Genomic DNA, 24,140 nt, shown 5'->3' on the forward strand with positions numbered 1-24,140 from the left:
CCAGATGACACAAGCGCATGCTGCCTCGGTGTGCGATGAGCTGCAGCTGCAGGAGTGGGAAGGAAGGCCCTCCCTGTTCTCCGGCTCCAGGAGGAGGAGGAGGGGCTGCCGCTGGGAGCCCGGGGGAGAGCCGCCCTGCAGCACAACCGTCTCCGCTCTCGGGTCAAGTGGACGCAAACGTGAGAGCCGGAGCCTGGAGAGCGTCCTGAGCACAACGCTCCCCTGACCCGGCTCGGCCGCCGCCGGGGCTGGCAGCAGGAGGGCGGCCGTCCCCCACGCCTCCGCCGCCGCCACCACACCTGATGCTGGATGGCAGAGGGTCTGCTCCCGTTCCGTCCCCTGCGTTGCGGGCTGCTGCCCCCGTTCTACTGGCCTGGACTCATCAAGGGGCCGAAGACCTTCCTGCCACCGCAGCGGGCAGCTGTCGGCCTCCAGCCAGCTTCCTGTCTGGCGACGCCTACATGGCTGGGGACTCAGGTCCTCGTCTCCTGCCTGTGGCCCAGCTGCGCACGGCATGGGATGCTGCACCCACCCACCGCCCTGCGGGCTGCTCTCGGGCATTCTTGCCACTTCCTCCCTCTGGTCCCCACGTCTAAATGTCGCTGCGTCCCCAGCTCAGTCCAGGCAGTTCCTCTCTGTGAGTCAGTGTCTGTCACCGCCGTTTGTTCACCTGGTCGCTCAGCTGGAAAACCCGAGTCCCCTCTCTCCTTCACGCACCATTCCACATTCATCCGAAAGCCTCGCCCATCTAACATCAAAGATGAAAGGACACGCTTGCGTAGTGGGCCCTGTACTCAGACGCAGTGTCCTGCTGCGTCTCCAAGCAGTGGTCACGGCCTCACCTCACACTTCGTCCTCAGTCTGGGGGGCTGTGGGCTCCCCACCACCATGGCAGACGCCACTGTGAACACCGCCACATCGAAGCACCATGCAGTGTTTGCAAAGAGGGGCTGCTCAGTAAACGTGAATTAGGTGATGAAGGACAGGATTTGAGCTTAGACGTTGAAGGAATCTGGAGAGTGGGATCACTGCTGAGCCGTTTCACTACCTAGGAAACATTTTTTCTAGTATCATAGAATAGTTTTTCTATTGTACCCAAGTGCAGAAAGTGCTCAGTTGCTTCAGTTGTGTTCGACTCTTTGTGACCCCACGGACTGTAGCCCACCAGGCTCCTCTGTCCATGGAACTCCCCAGGCAAGAATACTGGAGTGGATTGCCATTTCTTCCTCCAGGGGATCTTCCCAACCCAGGGATCAAACTTGAGTCTCCTTTGTCTTTTGCATTGGTAGGCGAGTTCTCTGCCACTGTGCCACCGGGGAAGCCCTTTTTAAGATGAGGTATCCATAAAATAAATCATCTTCATGTGACAGTCACTGAAAAAAAACCACATTCATCTTTGCCCCCTTCAATCCCACTCGAGGGAAAGGTTCCATTTGTATGAACCTAGACAATAACAATTCCACGCCAAGAAAAGGTGGGGGAATAGGGAAGAAGAGGTGGGGCTATAGGTACTTTTCACCAACTGCCAATGTGGTTCTGCGAGCCTGGGCTCCCAGCACTTCACAGCCTGAACGCCAGGACGCCAAGTACCTGGAGGACCCGTTTGTGCTGTGCAGTGCAGCCGCATGCCTGGATCAGGTGGCTATGGAAGGGAAGAGTCTGAAAGACCAGGCTCTGCACTTGTCTTCATCACCACCAAGGGGTCCAGTGATCATAATGACGCTCAAAGATGATCACAAACTTAAAAAAGGAAAGCCAAGAAAGAAAGGCTTTGTTAAGAGAGTATGATAAGGTGAGCAATAAGACAGGAAAACAGGGGCATACTAGACATAGAAATTAATAAACCACACAGAAATCCATTTCAAAGAATTTTTAGGGAGACCTGCAAATCCATGGTCACTAACCTCACCTGAGGCCTCACCACCCGACAGAAACTTCACTGAGCAGCTGCTGTCAGAGCAGCCCTGCTGTCACCAGCCCGCCTTGGCTCCCCTGTCCACGTGATGCCTTCAGCGTCAACAGTCTTCTCTCCTGTCGCACAGAGGAAGCCCTCAGCAGTCAGAACACCCCTGCTTTCCAACTGCAGATCGCAGACCTCTGTGCTGGTGCCCCCTTCCCCCGACGCTGAGGCCCAGCCCTGCCCCCACCCATGGGTGCCACCCCTCGCTGTGTGGGGCCCCCTTCCCTGTCTCACACCCTCACTTTCCACTGTGTCCTTTCCCAGTGGAGACTAACAGTCTGATTCAAAACAGGTCCATGTTTTCAGGTTATATCACCTAAAAAATCTAGGTAATATTTACAGAGAAAAAACTGGGAACTGCATGCTGTTTCTCAAACATCTCAACTGATCTTCAAATGTCCCAGTTGCACTCTTATCTTGTATAATTCCTGGCTTGTCTTTGCTACCAAAACATTTTGTTCCAAACAGTGGTGTCGTGTAAGGACTGGGCTGGCCAGTGTTTCTAATCATCCTCAACAGTAAGTATTTATTCTTCCTGGAGAATCTGGCCACTTGTTTATCTGTTGAACTACATTTCCCTTTAAAGGCTTTGCAGGGAAAAGAGAAGATATAAAATATAAGATTAAAGAATGAAATGCTGGAATTGCAAAAAAAAAAAAAAAAATCTCCACAGTTCAGGAAATCCTAGCATGCCTGCTTTGTTGTTTGTTTCCAACTTGAGTGAGGCTTGTGAAAAGACAATTAGAATGGTCTCTCTGTTCCAACGGGTCATACAGGAAAGAAACAGGAAATCTTGATGAAAGCTTGGGCTTCGCAGGATATTTGTGTGAGTGTTTATCCCATGTGTTTGATGTTGTCTCTCCACATCTGCACACTTTATGCCTGCATTTGGGCTGAAATGCTTCAAAATACCACTCTGCTTTTTTCACTTCATTACAGTTCCTGGCACTAGGCTGTCTACGTGGGAGGGGCTGTCTACATGGGAGGGGCTCGCGAGTAGCACCGAGTAAGGAAATTGAGGCCCAGAAGGCACCAGTCATTCATTTCCTCTGGATGCGGGCTCCCTCATTATAAAATGTGAGGATTAGACCGGATAAGTGCTTCTAAAACTTTTCCACCAAAGCATCCCTCACAGCGGCGAAGATGAATAGTATCCCCCCGGGATCTGAGGCCTCAGCCTGGAGCAGACTCTGCAAACTGCAAGTTGCTTTGAAATGCCCTGTTTTATCCTACAAAATTCATGAGAACTGTGCATTTTACAAAACAGGAAAAGTCTCTGTTTGTTTTAATATGAACCTTACCTCAATAGTAAAACCACTTTGCTTTCCCACCAAATAATCAAGTGAGTCCAACACTGTAAGATGCAGGCGTCAGCCCCTCCACCCCAGCGCTCATGCACCCCAGGGGTCGCCTACCCAGGCCTGAGAAGCTGGGACTGGTGGCATGTACATCTCCTTCCAGAGTGAAACCCTACACCCACAACACTCAAGGCTTGTGGTTCTTCAGAAAAGTAAGACGAGATGAGGGAAAGTTGTCATCCTTGCACTTCAACGGCAGGCAGAGAAGGCAGGCGGGTATAGAAAGGGGTATAGGTAAAGGACTCGGAGCCGCCTGCAGTTGTCCAGAGCCACACAGAGGGGCTGGGGTCTGATGGAAGCTGCAGACGGTCACTGATGTCGGACCTGGAAGGGACCCTCTGCCCCCAGCACTCAGGACAGTCACCTCCACACACTCAGGAGGGAAACTCACTTTCTCACCAGACAAACCACTGCACATTGGAATAAGCCTTTAGGAAAGAATGACCTTGAGACAACTCAAAATGTTCCCATAATACCATTCACCCAGAGGCTCAATTTCTGTCCCCAGACACCCCGGGGCCTGTGAACATGAAGAGCACAACTCAAGTTCACGTCCAACCCCGTCACCTGTTCACTGTGTGGCCCCTCTGGCCAGATGAGCTCAGTCTCCACGACTGGGAGAAACAGATGATGGACCTGCTTCTCAGCATGACTGTGAGGATGGGAAGGGGCTGAAGTCTGTAAAGCAGGTAGAAATGGGGCTGGCCTGGTGTGTGTCATCCTGATTGCAGGCTATTACAATTACTATTGGGCTTCTCTGGTGGCTCAGCTGGTAAAGAATCCTGGGTTCGATCCTGGGTTGGGAAGATTCCCTGGAGAAGAGAACAGCTACCCACTCCAGTATTCTGGCCTGGAGAATTCCATGGACTCTATAGTCTACGGGGTCGCACAGAGTTGGACACGACTGAGTGACTTTCACCACACAGACCACCCGTAAGACTTCCCCCCATTACAGACCTGGAATTTAAAAACACATAACATGCAATGCTCCGGAGTCTCGTCCTCTCTTGGCAAATATCCTTACTCCTTGAAACACTCCTCTGACCTAACCCCACAGGTCCTTAGCTCTGGAAACTCTCCTTTGAACATATTTGCGTTTTTTATCCTCCTGCTTAAAACGCAGTGACCAGAACAGAACTACTCCTCGCAACCTGATAGGTGGACAATCCATGGAGACTACCTTTTACCGGCCATGACCCGTTGTTCCGGGTTCTTCCTCTCTTCCTGGTCACTCAGTCCTCGACAACCCCACCCAGCCCCCGCCGCATACTTTCTGCCAATGACTGTCTGAGACGAAGAGCGGAATTTTACCTTCAGTCCCAGTAAACAATCCTAATTTCAGCAGTTTAAATCTTCAGAAGCTGATTCCGGATCCCGGTTGCTAACAACTCTGCGTCTGAGGTGGTAACTATGTGCACCTCATCGCCCTGCGATGCACCTGGAAATCTTGCGTGTGGTGACTCTGGTCACTCAGAGCCGGCCTCCCCCGCGCCCCGCAGAGGCCGCGGCGACTCTGGTCACTCAGAGCCGGCCTCCCCGCGCGCCCCGCAGAGGCCGCGGCGACTCTGGTCACTCAGAGCCGGCCCCCCGCGCGCCCCACAGAGGCCGCGGCGACTCTGGTCACTCAGAGCCGGCCTCCCGCGCACCCCGCAGAGGCCGCGGCGACTCTGGTCACTCAGAGCCGGCCTCCCCCGCGCACCCCGCAGAGGCCGCGGCGACTCTGGTCACTCAGAGCCGGCCCCCCGCGCACCCCGCAGAGGCCGCGGCGACTCTGGTCACTCAGAGCCGGCCTCCCCCGCGCACCCCGCAGAGGCCGCGGCGACTCTGGTCACTCAGAGCCGGCCTCCCCCGCGCGCCCCGCAGAGGCCGCGGCGACTCTGGTCACTCAGAGTCGGCCCCCCGCGCGCCCCGCAGAGGCCGCGGCGACTCTGGTCACTCAGAGCCGGCCCCCCGCGCGCCCCGCAGAGGCCGCGGCGACTCTGGTCACTCAGAGCCGGCCTCCCCCGCGCGCCCCGCAGAGGCCGCGGCGACTCTGGTCACTCAGAGCCGGCCCCCCGCGCGCCCCGCAGAGGCCGCGGCGACTCTGGTCACTCAGAGCCGGCCTCCCCCGCGCACCCCGCAGAGGCCGCGGCGACTCTGGTCACTCAGAGCCGGCCCCCCGCGCGCCCCACAGAGGCCGCGGCGACTCTGGTCACTCAGAGCCGGCCTCCCGCGCGCCCCGCAGAGGCCGTGGCGACTGGTCACTCAGAGCCGGCCTCCCCCGCGCACCCCGCAGAGGCCGCGGCGACTCTGGTCACTCAGAGCCGGCCTCCCGCGCGCCCCGCAGAGGCCGTGGCGACTGGTCACTCAGAGCCGGCCTCCCCCGCTCGCCCCGCAGAGGCCGCGGCGACTCTGGTCACTCGGAGCCGGCCTCCCGCGCGCCCCGCAGAGGCCGTGGCGACTGGTCACTCAGAGCCGGCCTCCCCCGCGCACCCCGCAGAGGCCGCGGCGACTGGTCACTCGGAGCCGGCCCCCCGCACACCCCGCAGACACACCCACAGCTGGCCCCACCCCACGCCCCGGGGGCCCCGCCCACGGCTGAGCGAAGCCCCGCCCCCACCCCTGCCCATCCCCAGGGCCACCGGCTCACAGACGGGAGTCCGCTAGGCTTCCCCTCAGGGAAAGGACTCTGTGCCTGTCTTTCCTCATGGTACACTTTCAGCGTGAAAACGTCGGCAGTTTGGAGTGGTCAGGGGACTACCATTCTGGCTGATGGAATTTTCTGCTTAAAAAGGGGTTTTTAAAGTTTGTACATTATCAGGCCAATGAATGTTCTCCTAACACTCCCGAGCTCATGCTTCCGCTTCCTAAGTGACGTCTGGAAGCTTCACGCTCAGCGAGGGTGTTGATGATCGGCTCACGACGCAGGAAGAAGAGAAACAGGCTAAATCTGCACTGACCTCAGAGATCTTCGAGTGGTTTTCCAAAAACTCCTATTATACACTCGTCAAACATCGATATCATTTCTCTTTCATGAAAATGAAATAAGACTGATGCAATAGTGTATGGTTTCTATTAATAGTATGAATCCTTTAAATAATTCATCAATTTTCCTTATTAAATATTTTTGACCAAGACTATAAAAGACAAAAATCTGGTACAGCTTCAAATCTATCACTCTGAGAAAAGCCTTTGAAGCTTAATGGTCTTTCAAAGGAATTTATATATTTTTACCCTAAAAAAAGGGACTGTCACGTTAAAAAGACTATCAGTGTAGAAAGTAGAGCATGTAGAAAAGAATCAACCATCTAAAAAATAATTAACATCATTGTTTGAATATTTCTGTCTGATTTTCAAGGCTAAGGATAATTGGGCCAGAAAATGTAAACATTTTTCATGACTCTTAGTAGATGCTACAAAAATTGTTTTGGCTACATTAACACAATGCCACTAGCAATATATGAAAGTGCCAATTTTACTAAACTTTTGCCAGCTTTAAATGGTACATCACTTTAATTTACATTTTTATTAACACCAAGGCTGAAGATATTTCTACATGGTCATTTACTCAGTTTACTTCTTTATATGTTTCTTTCCTTTGCCAGTTTATTTATTGGGACATTAAAGATTTTCTTATAATCTACGCTACTTATTTATATGCTAATTATTTTATTTGTTATAATTCATTAATTTAACAAAGGGAATCACTCTTTGTCTATCCTAAGTATTTTCACCATGCAGACACTGTGCTCGAGGGGAGCGTGCAGGGCCTCGGCGCAGACGCACCTGCTGCTCGTATCTCTGCTTGACGTCATCCAGCTGCCACAGGAACTCCTTGGACTGCTTCTCACGGAGAGACTTGGACCGAGTCAGGTCTGCTTCCACCTTTTCCATCTGCAAAGTTTAAAAATCAAACATCAAAATTTTAAGTGGCAAATGGCATCGCATATTTTTGTCAGTTGCACATTCATTAAAATGATGGATTTTCAACACCTCACCGATCATAATGCTGAATTTAAAGATGATAAAGTGGTGACAGATGTGTCCACTTATCTTGATAGGTTTTAATAGTTTCAAATCAGAGAACTTATCATTGGTATATTGTTGACTAAACTCTACTGTGACAATAACATTGTGATAGAAAAACAATTTTGAACATCCAAATACTTACTCAACAAGGTTTTATTAAGGCCTTGCTGTGTGCTGAATGGAAGAAAATATTTACAAACCATCTATCTGAAAAGGGACTTGCATCTAGTATATATAAAGAAATCTTACAACTCAATTATAAATGGGCAATTTAATGCAATTTTATATTGGGCAAAGGGATTGGAAGACATGCCTCCAAAGAAGATACACCGATGGCCAACAGGCGCCTGAGAAAATGCTCCACACACTGTCATTAGGCAGTGCCAGGTAAAACAGCAACCTGCACTTCACGCCCACCAGGATGGCTGTAGTCAAAAAGCCAGGCGATAACAAGGGTTGGTGAAGATGCAGAGAAATCAGACCCCCACAAGCGCTGGTGGGGATATGAAATGATGCAACCATTTTGGAAGACAATTTCACAGTTCCTCAAAAGATTAACCATAGCGATGATACAGTGAACCCACATGGATTCCATATGAACCAGGAATTCCACTCCTAGGTGAGAAATGAAAAACATAATCCATACTAAAAACTTGTATTCAAATGTTCATGGCCTAACTGCCAAAAAGGAGGAAACAGCCCAAATACCCATCAGTTGATGAATGAACAGAATGTGGCATATTCATACAATGAGACATTATTCGGATGAAGTACTAAGACACATTACAACATGGATGGATCTTGAAGACAGTCTTCAAAGTAAAAGAGAACAGGCAGAAAAGGCCATGTGTTGTACTGTCCCATTTGTGTTAAATTCGCAGAAGAGTCAAGTCCACAGAAACAGAAAGAGGACTAGTGATTGCCTAGGGTGCTAGGGGGCTGGGGGTGGGCTTTTTCTGGAGTGATGATAGTTGCACAACTGTGTGAATATATTAAAAACCATTGTATCATACACATGGGTCGGCAGCTTCCATATTCAGCAATCAGAGTTCTAAGATGACCAACACAGGCCCTCAGTCCCAAGATCAGCTTTGCTGAGGAATGTCTAAGGCAGGCACAGTGGAGCCCACGTTGTTTTCTAACTCACGACCTGGGTTTCAGGACTGTCTCCTCCAATGAGCGCTCTTCGCATCAGCCCTCTACCCAGAGGCCTGTGACTTGGTTCTCGCAAGCCGTCCCTGCACTCTGGCTCCCTGGCACTTCCCGAACGGCTGCGGCTACTCACGAGGCAGCTTTGGTCCTCTCTGTTGGAAAATCCTCCGTGTTTCTCTCACCCAACCATCCCTCTCTGGGGCTGACTCGAGCCTCCCCTCCTGGCGGAGGGGTCTGCTCTCTGATCCACAACTGACGGAAACACCTTCCTCTTCCTGTGCTCTGGGAGCAAGAAGATGAAACTTTTCCTTTCCCAGCACACGACGCTTTTCTCTAGAGCGCAGGAGTGTTTCAGATTGCGAGCTTTGCTTACTCATCAATATTTTGGTATAAGAGGTCTTTCATGTGCTTTAAATTGTTTTCTACTTTGGTTATAGATAATTTTTTTGAAGGAAGATATCCTATTTTTATGAATGTTGTGTATACAAAGCTCTTAATTTAAAATATTTTAATAATTACTGTTATTTGTAATATTCAATCTGTGCTAAAGTAGAATAAGAACCAAAAATCAACTTCATATGAAGATTTGTCTTAAAAGCCCTGAATAAAAGAAACTATGACTTATAATTCTTTTATATCTTAGTTATCAATTAATTGCCATGGTGTGCAGAATACATACGTATTAAATTCTCAAGGATGAATGGAGGGCAGACAAAAGTAAAACAGAAAGGAGGCAAGAAAGTTAAATCAATGAGAGAAGACCTGGTTTATTCAGGGCTTTTAAGACAAATGTTCATATGAAGTTGATTTTTGGTTCTTATTCTACTTTAGCACAGATTGAATATTACAAATAACAGTAATTATTAAAATATTTTAAATTAAGAGCTTTGTATACACAACATTCATAAAAATAGGATATCTTCCTTCAAAAAAATTATCTATAACCAAAGTAGAAAACAATTTAAAGCACATGAAAGACCTCTTATACCAAAATATTGAGAAAATTTCAGTGTTATAAGTGTTATTTGGTGTCATTATAAGTGTTACTTTATACTGACCGAAAATGCAAGACCCCACTCCATTCTCCTTCCACAATTAAACCAAAATAAACAAGTCTTGTAAAACACTTGAAGTTTGTGTAGAAACACAAGGTTCTCAGTTGCCATAGATACAAAAGATTCTGCTTAATCATACCTCATTCCATATTCCATTTAACTTCAAGTGTAAGGGAAAAAGAACATTGGGTAAATGGCTTCCAAGAAAGCTAAGTGTAGGACTTGGTGATCAAATTAGGAGCAGAAACGGGCTCGGGTGTGTTTCTGTGAATGTCTAACGTTCACAGGTGCTGAAGAGAGGTCTACGATGGTGTCTTGGGTGTTACTTGAGCTCCATGAAAGAGAACACCTGAGCGTCCAGAGCTTAAGCAACGCCAGTGCTCTGTGTCCTCCTCGGGGCACGAGGCGCTCAGGAACAGGCCGCAGCGTCGGCAGTTCACAGATGTCAGGGCTCGGCTGTCTGCAATTCAGCTTCCCGCGATGGCCCGAGTGGTGTCTGCAGCTCAGAGTCCCCAGCCCTAAAGGGCGGGGGCGAGGGGACAAGGGTTAAGGGTCCATTGAAGCTGCTGAAAACCCTCTGAAGGGGCTTTCCTGCCAGTTCCTGTCAGGAGCAAGTTAAGTATGCTGTTTCCATCTCATTCACTGCGTTAGAAGTTCTCTGCATTAGAAGCCACACTCCATCTGCAAGGTGAGAGGCTGCCAATTTAGAACCGTGTCTAATGTTGCCCTAAATAAACTCAGGGCTCTACTGTGTTAGTAAGAGACTAGGAATGGACCCTGGGCCAGGATCTAGCGTTTCTGTCAAATGTGGTTGTAAAAAGTCATTGTTCTTTCTCTAGTCAATTTCTCTTGTGTTGTTAGGTTCTGAGTAATCTGACATATAAATTTAGTAGATAACTATACAATTCTATAGACATATACAATTTTACTGTATTTAATACATATTTAGATAAACTATAAGAAATTGTCCTTCAAATATTTTCAGATATGTATAGATGTAGACAGAAGGACAGACAGATAGGCAGATAAGACAGATACAAACGGCAGCAAGACAGAGAAACAGTCATCTGTGCCGGACTGAAGATTCAGTAGGAACTAACATCCTTGATAGAGGAAAGCAGCGGATGCGTGTCTGGCACCGCTCCCCTTCCTATCCACTTGTAGGAGCTCTCTATCGACCCTGGGTGTGGATGCTCGGTTCAGGGCCTCATTGCCACAGCACCATTTACTGGGCCCGGCCCTTCTTTGCCGGCTGTATGGCAGTACAGGGTGATCGTAGTGTGTGTGAGTCTGTTTTTGGTCTCTTTCCTCTAAAACATTGGTCATCTTTGTGCCAAAACCACACTGTAGTTATGACTATAGCTTAACATCAGTCTCAGTATTTGGCAGCATGTATAAGTTCTGGTAGCATAAGGTTGCCACGGCTGCTCTGAGCCAGCTGTATTTCCACGCAGGTTTAGAATCAGCTTGCCAGTTTCCCTCACTCCCCGACCACTGCCCCCCACCTGCCCCCGGCAAGAAGCACTGCTAATGTTTTGAGATTGTGTTGATTCTATATATTAACCTGGGGAGAACTGACATTTTTACAGGTTTTCCCGATGGCTCACCCAGTAAAGAACCCACCGCTAACGCAGGAGACACAGGTGAGACATATTCAACCCCTGGGTTGGGAAGTTCCCCTGCCAGAGGAAATGGCAACCCACTCCAGTATTCCTGCCTGGGAAACCCCATGGACAGGGGAACCTGGTGGGCTCTCGTCTGTGGGGTCGCAAAGAGTTGGACAGGGACTGAGCAACTAAGCACGCACACACGGTGTGGACTTAGAGGGGCCTAAACCACGGCAGAACCAACAGGGATGGAGTAAAGAACAGGAAAAATATTTTAGGACATCTTTGTGACACTAAGTCTTCAAATCCATACACAAGTACATCTCCCAATTCGTCCAGGTCTTCCTTGGTAGTGAGTAAACTTTCACTTACTACTCTATTAAGCATTTAAGGATGAGAGTTAAGGTTTAATTATTTGTTTGATTTCTTTGTTTAATTTTGTTTTTCAAAGCCAAACACTTATCCATAGACTTTGGATGTTGACATCTGGAACTGATTAACACAACAGGCTCTGTGAGAACACTTAAACATCCTTCAAGAAGTCTACCTCTGCCACCTCATCTCATTTGAAGACAAAATTTTTCAAATGTTGAAAGCGGAGACAGATTTGCCCATTATCATCAAAAAGTAACTGAGAAAACATGCTTCTATTTGTATTGGACATTCTATTACCTTAAAGCTGGTCTAAAAAGACCTTATTTAATTACATCAGCCAGCATGACCCCTAAAGGGCGAGAGGATGGATGGTCCGTGTATCGAGTCTTCTCTCAGTCTGTTACCCATCTACATTTATAAAAGCACAGATATATTCAGATGACACTCCTCCTTCCTTGTAACTTGAGAATTTTTTCATGAAGTCAACAGCAACAATGAGATGATAAACTAAACTCAAAATCTTTTAGACTGTAAGAAGCTGCTGATCAGTTTCAAATGTACCAGCACCCAGAAGCAACCTCACTAGTCAAAGGCAGGGTTTTCGCATTGGGTTTTCACAGCGAACCGTGGGTTTTCCAAGTATAAAGCTAATACCATGTAGCTGATGGCTACTAAGATAAAGGAACAGAATTTAAAGCCAGATATTTAGCAGCAAATGCCACTTAATGAGAATGTATTTTCAAGAGGAGAAAAACTAACTAGAAAAGTCAAGTGGTTGAGTGGAAGCCCCAGGAGGAAGTGGTGAGCTGACATTCATTCAGTTGGTTTACAAGATGAAAAAGTTTCACCTTAGAATTGCTGCCAATACTTCAAAAGACATAGCTGTCTTTTTCAGTCATTTATTTGTTTCACAGAGAATAGGTAAATATAGAACCCTATTTTTTTAAAAAAAAATACAATTATATACACATATACAGGAATAATTCTAACAGTAATACATTTTCACAATTAAAATATGTATATTTTGCACAACTAATTGCTGACAGCTAACATATATAATGGATTTCGCCACTGGAGTAAAAATTAGGTTATTTAAGCAGTCTTAAATCAGATAAAAAGTTCTTCAAAGTGAAAGAAACAGTGTGAAGCAACTTTTTAAAAAAGTTAAAGTCTGTTCCATTTTCTCTCATGGGCCTCATTTTTCAAACAGCAATTCGCTTTCAAAAACAAACTCAAAGCTTTTTTTAATTCAAATTCCCGTTGTCTTCTATGTGCAGCAGTTTCCAAGTGGAAAAAGATGCCCTGAGCTCTCCTGGCTTTCACACAAAAGACTTCAGTGAGAAAAGAACAGTTCAAAACAACAACAGAAAAGGAAAATACAGACTGTGGAAACATCCAAAAGCAGTATGAATTCTCCAAATAATGAATCTTCTGATTGACTTTCTTTGAGAACTTGAGCCACATCAGATTCACACTTTTTAACCAAGTGACAATTGGAAATGGAGGGTATCTAATTTACCATGTTTTGACACATATGTTGTATTTACTGCCTGTTAAAATTTTCTGTGCCAGAATTCTCCAATTTGCTAATGAGCCTGGCTATAAGGATTCCTTTATAAGTGGGGCTGCTCCATACTATTACACTCACACCAAAGGTGCTTTCTGTGTTTCAGAAACTCAGCTGTACTTGGCAAAACTATCTGTCACTGAAACCATGGAAGAACTTTCTTCCAACAGAAAACGAACAGAGCATTGCTCACTGGTCAGCTGCTGTCATGTTTCAATGGGTCTGAATCCAGAACCACTGGACAGGTCAGTGATGACCGCTGGCAAAGACAGGACGTGGGTGAGGGTGTGTGGGGGCAAGGGGACCCCAGCCGCATGCACCACAGAGGACCCTCCATCAGGTTGGGTAACCGGTCCGCAGAGATGGGACATCTGCAAGGTAGGAACACGCGGACTCTGGAGGTCCAGAAATGGGAGAATCACACAGAGGGACAGAGAACTGGCGAAGGAGGAAGACAGATGACGTGGTGCCGGGCAGAGCAGTGGGGCGTGAGGGTGGACGGGCTGCGGGGCGGTGCCCGCATCCTCTGCACAGACGCCATCTCTTGCGCTCAGCTGGCCTTGTTTTACTGCAGGCTCACTTGATGGCTGGGCAGGGTTCTTCTTCTCCTTTTTGTTTTTTTTAATTTCCTTCTAGTTGTTTGTTTGCTCCATTTAACTTGGAAACAGTAACTAGGGGTTTAGCATCTGGATCTTCAAGATGGTTTGATTTTAAAGGGGCCAGTTTTTGCAGAGGAAAGAGGAAGATGGATTTCTAATTTAATGGTTCCTGAGATCACATTCTCTCCAAGGATTTTTTTTTTTAAAAAACATTCTGTCCAACTTGTTTTGACATCAGTTCACTTCAGTTGCTCAGTCGTGTGTGACTCTTTGCGACCCCATGAGCCGCAGCACACCAGGCTTCCCTGTCCATCACCAACTCCTGGAGCTTACTCAAACTCATGTCCATCGAGTCGGTGATGCCATCCAACCATCTTACCCTCTGACGTCCCCTTCTCCTCCTGCCCTCAATCTTTCCCAGCATCAGGGTCTTTTCAAATGAGTCAGCTCTTCGAATCAGGTAACCAAAGTACTGGAGGTTCAGCTTCAGCATCAGTCCTTCCAATGAACACCCAGGACTGATCTCCTTTAGGATGGACTGGTTGGATCTCCTCGCAGTCCAAGGGACTCTCAAGAGTCTTCTCCAACACCACAGTTCAACAGCGTCAATTCTTCAGCACTTAGCTTTCTTTATAGTTCAACTATATATATTTTTTGACATATAGTTTCTAGTTTTTTTACCCTTGATAAATAACATCACAATGAACAACCTTGAATACACATCATGCACACCTTGGAGTCTTGAAAAACAGAATCCCAGAGGTAGACAGGAACATGATTCTTCCTCGTCCACCCTGCTTGATCCTCCTACTGCCTGAACCACAGTGCTTCTGCCTGGAGCATCTCGTGGACAGAGGAGCCAGTGAGTGGCAGCTGCAGTTCGCTGGGCTGCAAGCGGAGCGCACAGCACACGCAGCCCCAGGGAAGCCGTCTGGTCCTGGGCTTTTCCTTGTGAAAAGAGTTTTAGTTGCTAATTAAATATCCTTATCTATCATAGGACAATTTGGACTTTCTATCTCTTCTTTAGACAGTTTTAATAATTTGCATCTTCCTAGGAATTTGTCCATAATCACCTAAGTTTTTGTTGTTTGTTGGCATCAAGTGTTTAAAATATCACATTATAATTATTTCATTTTCTATAAGATCAACAGCAGTGTCCTTTCCTTTTGCATCCCTAGCTTTGGTCATTTGTTTCTCCTCACTTTTTGTATTTTACCCTCAGCAGTCAAGCTAAATTTGTCAATTTTATGCAATCTTTTCAAGGAGCCAAATTTTGGCTTCATTGCCTTTCTCTAGTTTAATGGTTTCTACTTCTTTGCTTTCCATAAACACATATATATGTAAATATCTATGATTTCCTTTATTCTGCTTCCCTGAGCAGAAGCCTGCTTTCCCTGTTCTGGTTTTTTAAGACAAAAACTAGGTTACTGATTTGAGAATGTTCTTCCTGGAGACAGATGTTACAAGCTTTTCTCTAAGTACTGTGTTAGCTGCGTTCTGTAAACTTTGACATGCCATGTTTTCATTTTAATTCAGTTCAAAATAATTCCTAATTTTAACGTAATATCTCCTTTACTCCATGAGTTACTCATAAGTGTCTTATTTAATTTCCAAACATGTGGTGTTTTCCCAGATTTCTTATTATTGTTTGTTTCTAATTTATTATCGGGGTCAAGGAACACATTTTGTATGATTTTAAGATCTTCTGAGTCCTTTTAAGATTTACTGAGTACTGTTTCATGGCCAAGCACATGGTCTACCCTGGAGAATGTCCCATGAGTGCCTGGAGTTCCCGGGTGGAGGGGTTTAAATCGCCACAAATCTAGATGTGCTCCTGAGTGCCCCAGCCCAGCAGACCGGCACAGCAAAGGACAGAGACTGGTCTGAAGCTGGAGCCCACCCACAGAAGAAGAGGCTTCTGCTCTGAAACAAATCAGGCGGGCACTGCCAAAACAGAAACGCTGACATCATCTGGGGAGTTCTGACATCAATTAGACGTGCAGAGCACACAGCATGAACCCTGTTTGTTCACGGCTTCTTCCCTTCACAGGACTTCTGAGACGCGTCCCTTGTTGCAGGTATCAGCAGTCCATTCTGTTTTATTCCCAAGTCATATTCCATGGTACACACTGCATCTCGATTGTCCTTCCAACTTCTGAGGAATATTCGGGTTGTTCAAGTTTTGGGCTTTTGTGAACAAAGTTGCTGACAACTTTTGTGTACAAGTCTTTGTCTGGATATGACTTCGATTCTCCTGGTTAAACATACAGGAAGGGAACAGCTGACAGACGGTTGTGTATGTTGAACATTTTTGCACTGGCAGTGTGAAAGTACCACATCTGACCACACCTTTACCTTTACCAATGTTTGGCACCCTCAGTTCATCTTTACAATTTTAACCTTTTCCAAGAGCACACAGTGGCATCTTGCTTGGTTTTAGTTTGTATTTCCTTGACGAATGATAATACTGAACATCTCTTTATGTGCTTATTAGTCTTCTCTGAGATGTCCAAATATTCCGTCTATTTTTAACTGGGTTGTTTGTCTTCTGCTTATTGTGTCGTAAGATTTCTTTTATATTTTAGATATGAGTTCTTGAAAATATTTGTGAATCCTTTATTTTCCAATTCTCTGGCTTGCCTTAACTTCCTCTTGTTTTTAATGGTGTCTTTCAAAAAACAAAAGTTTTTGGTGAATGTAGCAATTTTAATTGAAATTTAATTTCTGGTTTTACTAATAAGCATTGTGTTAAAAGTATGTGCAGTCAAGTTTCAGAAATTTATTGGTTTACTTAGTTCTGTAACTGCTCCATTGGAGTAAGAATTTAATATGTCATATTTAAACAGTGGGAAGTAGAAATATGGTAGTTTTATAAACTGCTATGTAGATCTCCTATTTGTTTAGGTTTTGGCCCCCTGAGCAGTAAAGAATGGAGAAAAATTTATTAAAGCATCCCATGACTATGGCAATTTTTTCATGTATTCCTTACACATTTCATAAAGACTCTTGGCTTTCTCAAGCAAAAATAGACTCCTTTGTCCAGTTTACTGACTTGTGTTGATGTTAATTTATATGACAGTATTACATTTTCTTTAATCCTGAATACAAGCGATAAGATATATTTTCTACATATAACTTTTGTGTAACTTTTAGTTGTATGTTTTATAAGTAGTATATACTCATTTAAGTCAGCTAATCAATACCTTTCTTATTAGAAAAACTTAACCTATCACTATTTATTACTGCAGCTATATACTCTGTCTTATTTTGGACATTTTCTTCTGTTTCTACCTCTATTTCTTAGGCAATATCTCAAGTTTTGCTTTTATCTTCTCAAGATTTTTATGAGAATGTACCATCGTGTTAATTTTGTTAATGCCTGTTTTACACATCTAAAGAATGTTTTAACCTACATCCCTCATCTCGCAAATCCTTTGAGTCTCATCTCATGGCAGAGTGTTGGCCACTGTACTCCCCCATCCTGATCCAAGCTTCGTGAACTTTAATAATGTGACCTGAGGATTCAGATTATCTGCTGTTATCAAATTTGTATTTTCTATACTAGATGCCTTCTGCGGCGTTCTATCTCATGACTAGAGGTGTGACAGCCGGCTGGCTTTGCTTTTGTCTTTTGGATCCCACTGTTCTCGGCTCATCCTTTACTATGATGGTTTCCCCACCTGCTGGGTGTCTTCTGCTCTGAATTGATATAATTTTTTTCCAGAGAAGAAACAATCAGTATATGTTATGTGAACTCTTACTAATAAAGTGTTTTTCTGTTGATTCTGGAAGTGAGAAGCTCCTTGGTTATGTATAAAATTGGATCACAGCCTTTCTCCTTCAAAACTCCATTATTTCTCCAATTTCTTTTCCAGTTTCATTCTGCCACGAAACTTATTGGATTTCCATTTTATTCTTGATGTTAAGTACTTTTCCAAAAGGTATCTAGATTTAATTGCATTAATTTTACTTGATGTATGTGCCTCTTTCATATAGATCATGTATTCTCACTAAAGGTACTGCTTCTCTGAGGTTTTTTGGTTTTTTCTTTTCCCTGAATTCTACAGTAGACTGTTTTCAAAAGTGTGCTTTTATTCTGTGACTGCTGGATACAAATGTCTTTTTCTTGTTCTACAAAATGTTTTCACAAGTCCCATATTGTTTGCTTGTTTTTCTCCTGACCCATTATTGGGCAGTTTGTTAATATTGCATCACCAACGCCCAAAGGTGTATTTATTGAGCCAAAGGTGCCTGCTGTGGTTTTAGTTTTTATCGGAAAGTTGTAATGTCAGCCTTGGCACTTTCAAAAGCCCCTTTTTTAGCCTTCTTCAGGGTATGCTCAAGACTTCTTGCCAGGGGCCCCCTCCTTCAACATTCTCTGTATCCCTTTCAATGTTAAGCTGATCACAGAGCTCCCTGTGAGCGCCGCTGCACATCTGAGCAGATGGGCCTCCCCTGGGCCTGGCCTCTGATCACAGCAGGGAGCCGGGAAGAGACGCACGTCCAGGAGCGGGCACCAAACGGCCCTCCTTCCAGCCGCAAATTCTACCAGGAGTCTGGCTTTCGCCCAAGGCAGTGAGCAGGGGTCTCAAACCTTGCTCTCAGGACCCAGGTCCACACAATCCAAATCAAGGAAATAATAAGGAAGCACAGTCCCAGTTCTGTAAACCCCACAGGCTGTGCCCGTGACCTTCCACAGGGACGTTTCTACCATATGTGAGTGCTCAGGCCCCGAGGAAGAAAACTGCAGCTGAAAATGAAATCACAAACAAGTACTGTAACACTCTTAACAGTTAAGAAAACCTGAAAATCAATTAAATGCTCTCGAATAGGGGAGCTGATATATAAAATATGGTATATTCATATGATAAAACACATACAATGTTAAAAGCATTGCACTAAATCTACAGGTAGGCCACAGCTATATAAAATTCAGTGTACAAGTGTGCACAAGACTGAGACATAAAATCTGTAGTCTTTAACTTTTCAAAAATGGAAGCATAGAAATTAAACACATATGTATATATGTAAAATACACGCATGTGGTACTTACGGACATTACATGTGCATATGAAAGTACACATACACTGAAATGATACACAATACATTAATTATAGTATGAGCTCTCCTGAAAAGACCAGGAGAAGAGAGGAGAGAGAATAACGTGATTAGACTTGAAATGCAAATTAAAATGAAACTATATCTGTAACATTTTATTTAAATAAACACTGTTGACAATTGTTGATTCTTCATGATGGGTACCTAGGTGTCTGTTTCCTTTATTCTTCTATAAATTTTTTAACTTTTTCTCAAAACTATACAACATACCGGTTGCATAAGAACCGGAGACAGCCTCTGTCCTCCTGAAATGCCACTAGAAAATAATCTGCCATAACTGACCAATGCAACACTATCTACGGCACATGGACAGACACAGATGAGGGTAACTTCAGGCCTTGCTCTGGAGAAAATGACCAGTCATGGGGTTTTACACCTAAGCTGACCCGTGTCCCAAAGCCTGGCACAGTCTGGCCATGACCGCGTCTATGGACGGGACTTGGAATGGTTTCTGGCACTGCTTTCAAGAGGAATCAGGGCACTGAGGGGGGAGGAGGGCCCCCAGCCCCATTCCACCGCGCTCTGTCCCCTGCCCACCGCCAGGAGCAGCCTAGCGGAGGCCCCCCCGCGGCCCAGGAAGGCTGCCCTGTGGGAGGGCAGCAGGGCCCCGCCGGCTGAGCCCTCCTCCGGGGCGCTTGTCTCGGTCAAGAGGAGCTGCCCGTCCTTCCGGCGCTCTGTGGGAGGTGGGTGTCCACCCCGGCCCTCACCTGAAGCCCCGACCCACGGTGGGCTAACCCTGGCAGAGCCTTCTGAGCTGGTAAACGCGCTGCTTCCCATGGGAGGCCTGCACGTCTCCGCCCCAGAGGCGGCCTCTCACCTGCTCCTTCATCTCCGCGTAGACCTTCTCTGAGTTCAGCTCCACCTGCCGCTTGAACTCCTCCAGCGCGGCGTCCGCCTGCTGTGCCTGGAGCCTCTGCCCCTCGCTCACGCGGGTCAGCTGCTCCTCCTTCTCCCTGGGAAGGCCACACAGGCCACAGAGTTAGCGCATAACCAAAGAACCAGGTTTGGTCAAAGAACAAGCTTTAAGTCTCTCTAAAGTACAGACCAGATTTCTATCTGAAATATCCAAATGCTATAAAACCTCTCTTCAAAAGATGACAGTAACACGATTTGTCTCAGGAAAGAAGGATATAAGCACATAATGTGTATTCTGATAAGGATACACTGGCTTTGAACAACTTTCCTAGAACAAGACTGTTTATCACCATGGACCTCCACCACCCGATGGATGGAGCAGTGAGGAACAGTATTCAGCCTCAAAAAGGCATGAAGCTCTGACGCACCTGCAACATGGACAAATCTCAAAAACACTGCAACGTTACAGGAGTCAGACTCAAGGTCACAAGCTTACATATCGTATGATTCTATCTATGAGAAACATCCAGAACAGACAAACCCACAGAGACAGAGAAAGCAGGTCAGTGGTCACCAGGGGCTGGGGGGACGGGGGGGGCTGGCAGTGACTGCTCACTCACAGGGGGCTGGGGGTGACAAACATGCTGGACTTAGATAGTAGTGATGGCCACACATCTTCGTGGATATATTAAAATCTGCCAAACTGTACACTTTGAAAGGATGAATTCTATGTATGTGAATAATCAGTTCAGTTCAGTTGCTCAGTCGTGTCCAACTCTTTGCGACCCCATGAACCACAGCACACCAGGCCTCCCTGTCCATCACCAATTCCTGGAGTTTACTCAAACTCATGTCCATCGAGTTGGTGATGCCATCCAACCATCTCATCCTCTGTTGTCCCCTTCTCGTCCTGCCCTCAATCTTTCACATCTTGCTTAGAAAAGCGCATGGTACCATGGGAACCCCTCTAACACGCACGTCTGGCAGGAGCCGACCTACGGGGTGCCAGGCCCAGTGGAGCGCCATGCCGGCCGGACACAACCTCCTGCCCGCAGCAGACTTGCCTAAGTGAACCGTAACCATCGTGTTTCTTTGTACCTTGAACTAAAACGAAATAGTCAAGCGGGTCCACCAACAGAAGAGGAATCTCTGCATGCTGACAGAACAAAAAGTAAGACTTTAGGGTATAAACATGTGAATGTTAATACTGGCCACTGCTGAGCTCTGACTGGGTGCCGGGCGCTGCGTGAATGATTTTAACCCGTCTTCTCTCTTTACTCTCACGGCCAGCTTGTGTAAGGCCATTTGCAGAACAGGAAACAGGCTCAGAGACCGCACCCGAGGCCCCACGTCACTGACGGCCAGGCGGGACTGCGCCCCGGCGGCCCTGCGCAGCCCGCGCTCTGGCTGCTCCGTGGCTTTCCGGGTGTCTCTGATGCCGCTGCCTATGCTCAGAAAGTGCCCCCAGAGTGAGACAAGTGTCTCATAGAAGGACCCCTACTGGGTCCCCTGGCCAGGAAGCAGGTGGCCACTGTGACAGAGAGCTGTCACCAGTGCTGGATGGACTGTGCTCCGGCTGACTGGGAGTGGTCACCCAGAGGCTCCATTGAGAGGGCTGTGACGTGGGTGCCGAGGCGGAGGCTGCAGCTGACGACGAGGGTCCCCACGAGGTCACGAGGTCAGGACGCAGAGGAGCTACTCCTCTGCCGTGAGCCCCGGGACTGTTCGTCCCATGCTTGCCACGCTTGAGGACCACTCCGAGTCTCCCACACTTGGGGACCACAAGTTTTCAAAGGGTCACATTCGCATGCTCAGTCTGTTTCATATTAGAAAAGAAAGTACAGTGGACAATATTTGAAAACTTTTGTTTTTTGTTGTTCAGTCGCTCAATCATATCCAACTCTTTGCAACCCCATGAACTATAGCACACCAGGCTTTCCTGTCCTTCACCATCTCCTGGAGCTTGCTCAAACTCATGTCCACTGAGTCAGTGATGCCATCCAACCATCTCATCCTCTGTCATCCCCTTCTCCTCCTGCCTTCAATCTTTCCCAGCATCAGGGTCTTTTCCAATAAGTCAGCTCTTTGCATCAGGTGGCCAAAGTATTGGAGCTTCAGTATCAGTCCTTTCAATGAATATTCAGGACCGATTTCCTTTAAGATTGACTGGATTGATCTCCTTGCAGTCCAAGGAACTCTCAGGAATCTTCTCCATCACCACAGTTCAAAAGCATCAATTCTTTGGCACTCAGCCTTCTATATGGTCCAACTCTCACATCCACACATGACTACTGGAAAAACCAGAGTTTTGACTGCATGGACTTTGAGGGCAAAGTGATATCTTTGTTTTTTAATATGCTGTGTAGGTTTGTTAAGCTATTCTTCCAAGGAGCAAGTGTCTTTTAATTTTGTGGCTAAGTCACTGTCCACATTGATTTTGGAGCCCAAGAAAATGAAACATGATGCTATTTCCATATTTTCCCCATCTTTTTGCCATGAAGTGATGGGACCGGATACCATGATCTGAGTTTTCTGAATGCTGAGTTTTAGGCCAGCTTTTTCACTCTCCTCTTTCACCTTCATCAAGAGGCTCTTTAGTTCCTCTTCACTTTGAAAACTTAAAAAATTTATAAACCATATAATTTAAAATTATGCATCACTAATTAGCCAGGAGAAAATTCTAACACATTTTATAAAAATATGTGAAATATCAACTTTTTATGTAAATGCTAAAAGTGAGTTGTTTTAAATTTTTTGTGCAATAACTCACCTGAGCTACTGTTACTATAAATACTTTCAATTTACTAGGACAAATATTTTCTCTATTTTATCTCATTCTTAACTACCAAATCTAGTTCATTTACTTTATAATTGACTACAAAAATCAAAGTCCAAAGTTTTATTCATGATCAGTTATATACTGAGACCATAATAAAAATGCTCTTTGTTAAACTATGACCTAGTGCAGTAAGGCCCACTGCTTCTGTGCGAACATTTCAAGCCTGACGTTTGATGGGTCTGATGGCAGTGCAACAGTATGCCATCACCGTTCCGTGGACATTCCGCACATACACACGAAACCCACCCCTCGGCCAGATCCTGTGCACGATAATGAAGAAACACATGATGCTGTGCTGAAAACCAGATCAGAAGAAAAAAGTGGACACTCAGTGCCAGGACCCATGATAGAGCAACTTAGTAAAATGTTCTTCAATACTAAGCAGCACTGGAATCCTCATGGACAGAATCATAGATGCGGTAAGAAACTGAATCCTCCAAAAGACAGATGATGTTGAGGTTTTCAGGAATCAAAGAGGAATATTTTCCTGCATCCCATTTGCCATTTGAGAAAATACAATCCGGCATATTCACTGATATGCTGTTATTTGTTACTGTTGTTGTTTAGTCACTAAGTCACTTCTGACTCTTTTGTGAACCCATGCACTGTAGCACCCCAGGCTCCTCTGTCCATGGGATTTCCCAGGCCAAAATACTGGAGTGGGTTGCCATTTCCTCCTCCAAGGGATCCCCCCCACCCAGGGATTGAACCTGTGTTTCCTGGGCATCTCCTGCATTGGCAGGTGGATTCTTCACCACTGAGCCACCAGGGAAGTCCTGTATGTTCAGTTCAGTCACTCAGTTGTGTCTGACTCTTTGCAACCCCATGGAATGCAGCACACCAGGCCTCCCTGTCCATCACCAACTCCCAGAGCCTGCTCAAACTAACATCCATCGAGTTGGTGATGCCATCCAACCATCTCATCCTCTGTCATCCCCTTCTCCTCCCACCTTCAATCTTTCCCAGCATCAGGGTCTCTTCCAATGAGTCGGCTCTTGGCATCAGGTGGCCAAAGTATTGCCCCTTTCAGCTTCAGCATCAGTCTTTCCAACGAATGTTCAGGATTGATTTCCTTTAGGATGGACTGGTTGGACCTCCTTGCAGTCTGAGGGACTCTCAAGAGTCTTCTCCAACACCACAGTTCAAAAGCATCAATTTTTTGGCACTCAGCTTTCTTTATAGTGCAACTCTCACATCCATACATGGCTACTAGAAAAATCATAGCCTTGACTAGACTGTTGTATAGTAACATTAATAATAATAATAAATGTCTTTCCACATATTAAAAAGTATTGACAGATGGCAAGTATTGTTTTATATTAAAATATTGCTTTCTATTTAATATTTAACAGAAGACACAAGGAAATGAGTGAAGCGTCTCAATTCATTTTTAGTCCCACCTCACCCACAAAGCTAACAGTGGTGAAGCTGACCACCACTCAGTAAAAGTCAGTATTTCTGCCCAGTTAAGCCACACAAACACACTGAGCTCCACTCATACTCTGAAATCTTCTGTCTTAACATAAAATATCTGTCTTACTTAAATAAAAAGATGATATTCATTTCAATGAGGTATCATTTTAATTTCCATCAAAGTAATGAAATAGAAGTTAAATTTTTCAGCACTTGAAAAAGAAAAGGGTTTGC

General features: G+C 45.9%; 1 protein-coding gene and 1 long non-coding RNA gene across 10 annotated transcripts in view; one reads left to right on the forward strand and one right to left on the reverse strand.

Moving 5' to 3' along the window:
• Positions 1-24,140, reverse strand: part of CEP112 (centrosomal protein 112) — a 303,426-nt gene that overhangs the window by 155,424 nt on the left and 123,862 nt on the right. For all 9 annotated transcript variants that reach the window (XM_070480128.1, XM_070480127.1, XM_070480129.1 and 6 more), the window contains 2 exons: positions 19,617-19,752; positions 7,084-7,191 (listed from right to left, as the gene is read on the reverse strand). In XM_070480128.1, the coding sequence (XP_070336229.1) occupies positions 7,084-7,191; positions 19,617-19,752 (244 nt within the window). The remainder of the gene's footprint in view (positions 1-7,083; positions 7,192-19,616; positions 19,753-24,140) is intronic.
• Positions 9,689-18,896, forward strand: LOC110126178 (uncharacterized). Its single transcript, XR_002310340.2, has 3 exons — positions 9,689-10,221; positions 11,123-11,176; positions 11,592-18,896. It is a non-coding gene; the product is annotated as an uncharacterized lncRNA (long non-coding RNA).

The sequence above is a fragment of the Odocoileus virginianus genome, chromosome 17, assembly GCF_023699985.2.
Source record: "Odocoileus virginianus isolate 20LAN1187 ecotype Illinois chromosome 17, Ovbor_1.2, whole genome shotgun sequence".
Classification (NCBI taxonomy): Eukaryota; Metazoa; Chordata; class Mammalia; order Artiodactyla; family Cervidae; genus Odocoileus; species Odocoileus virginianus.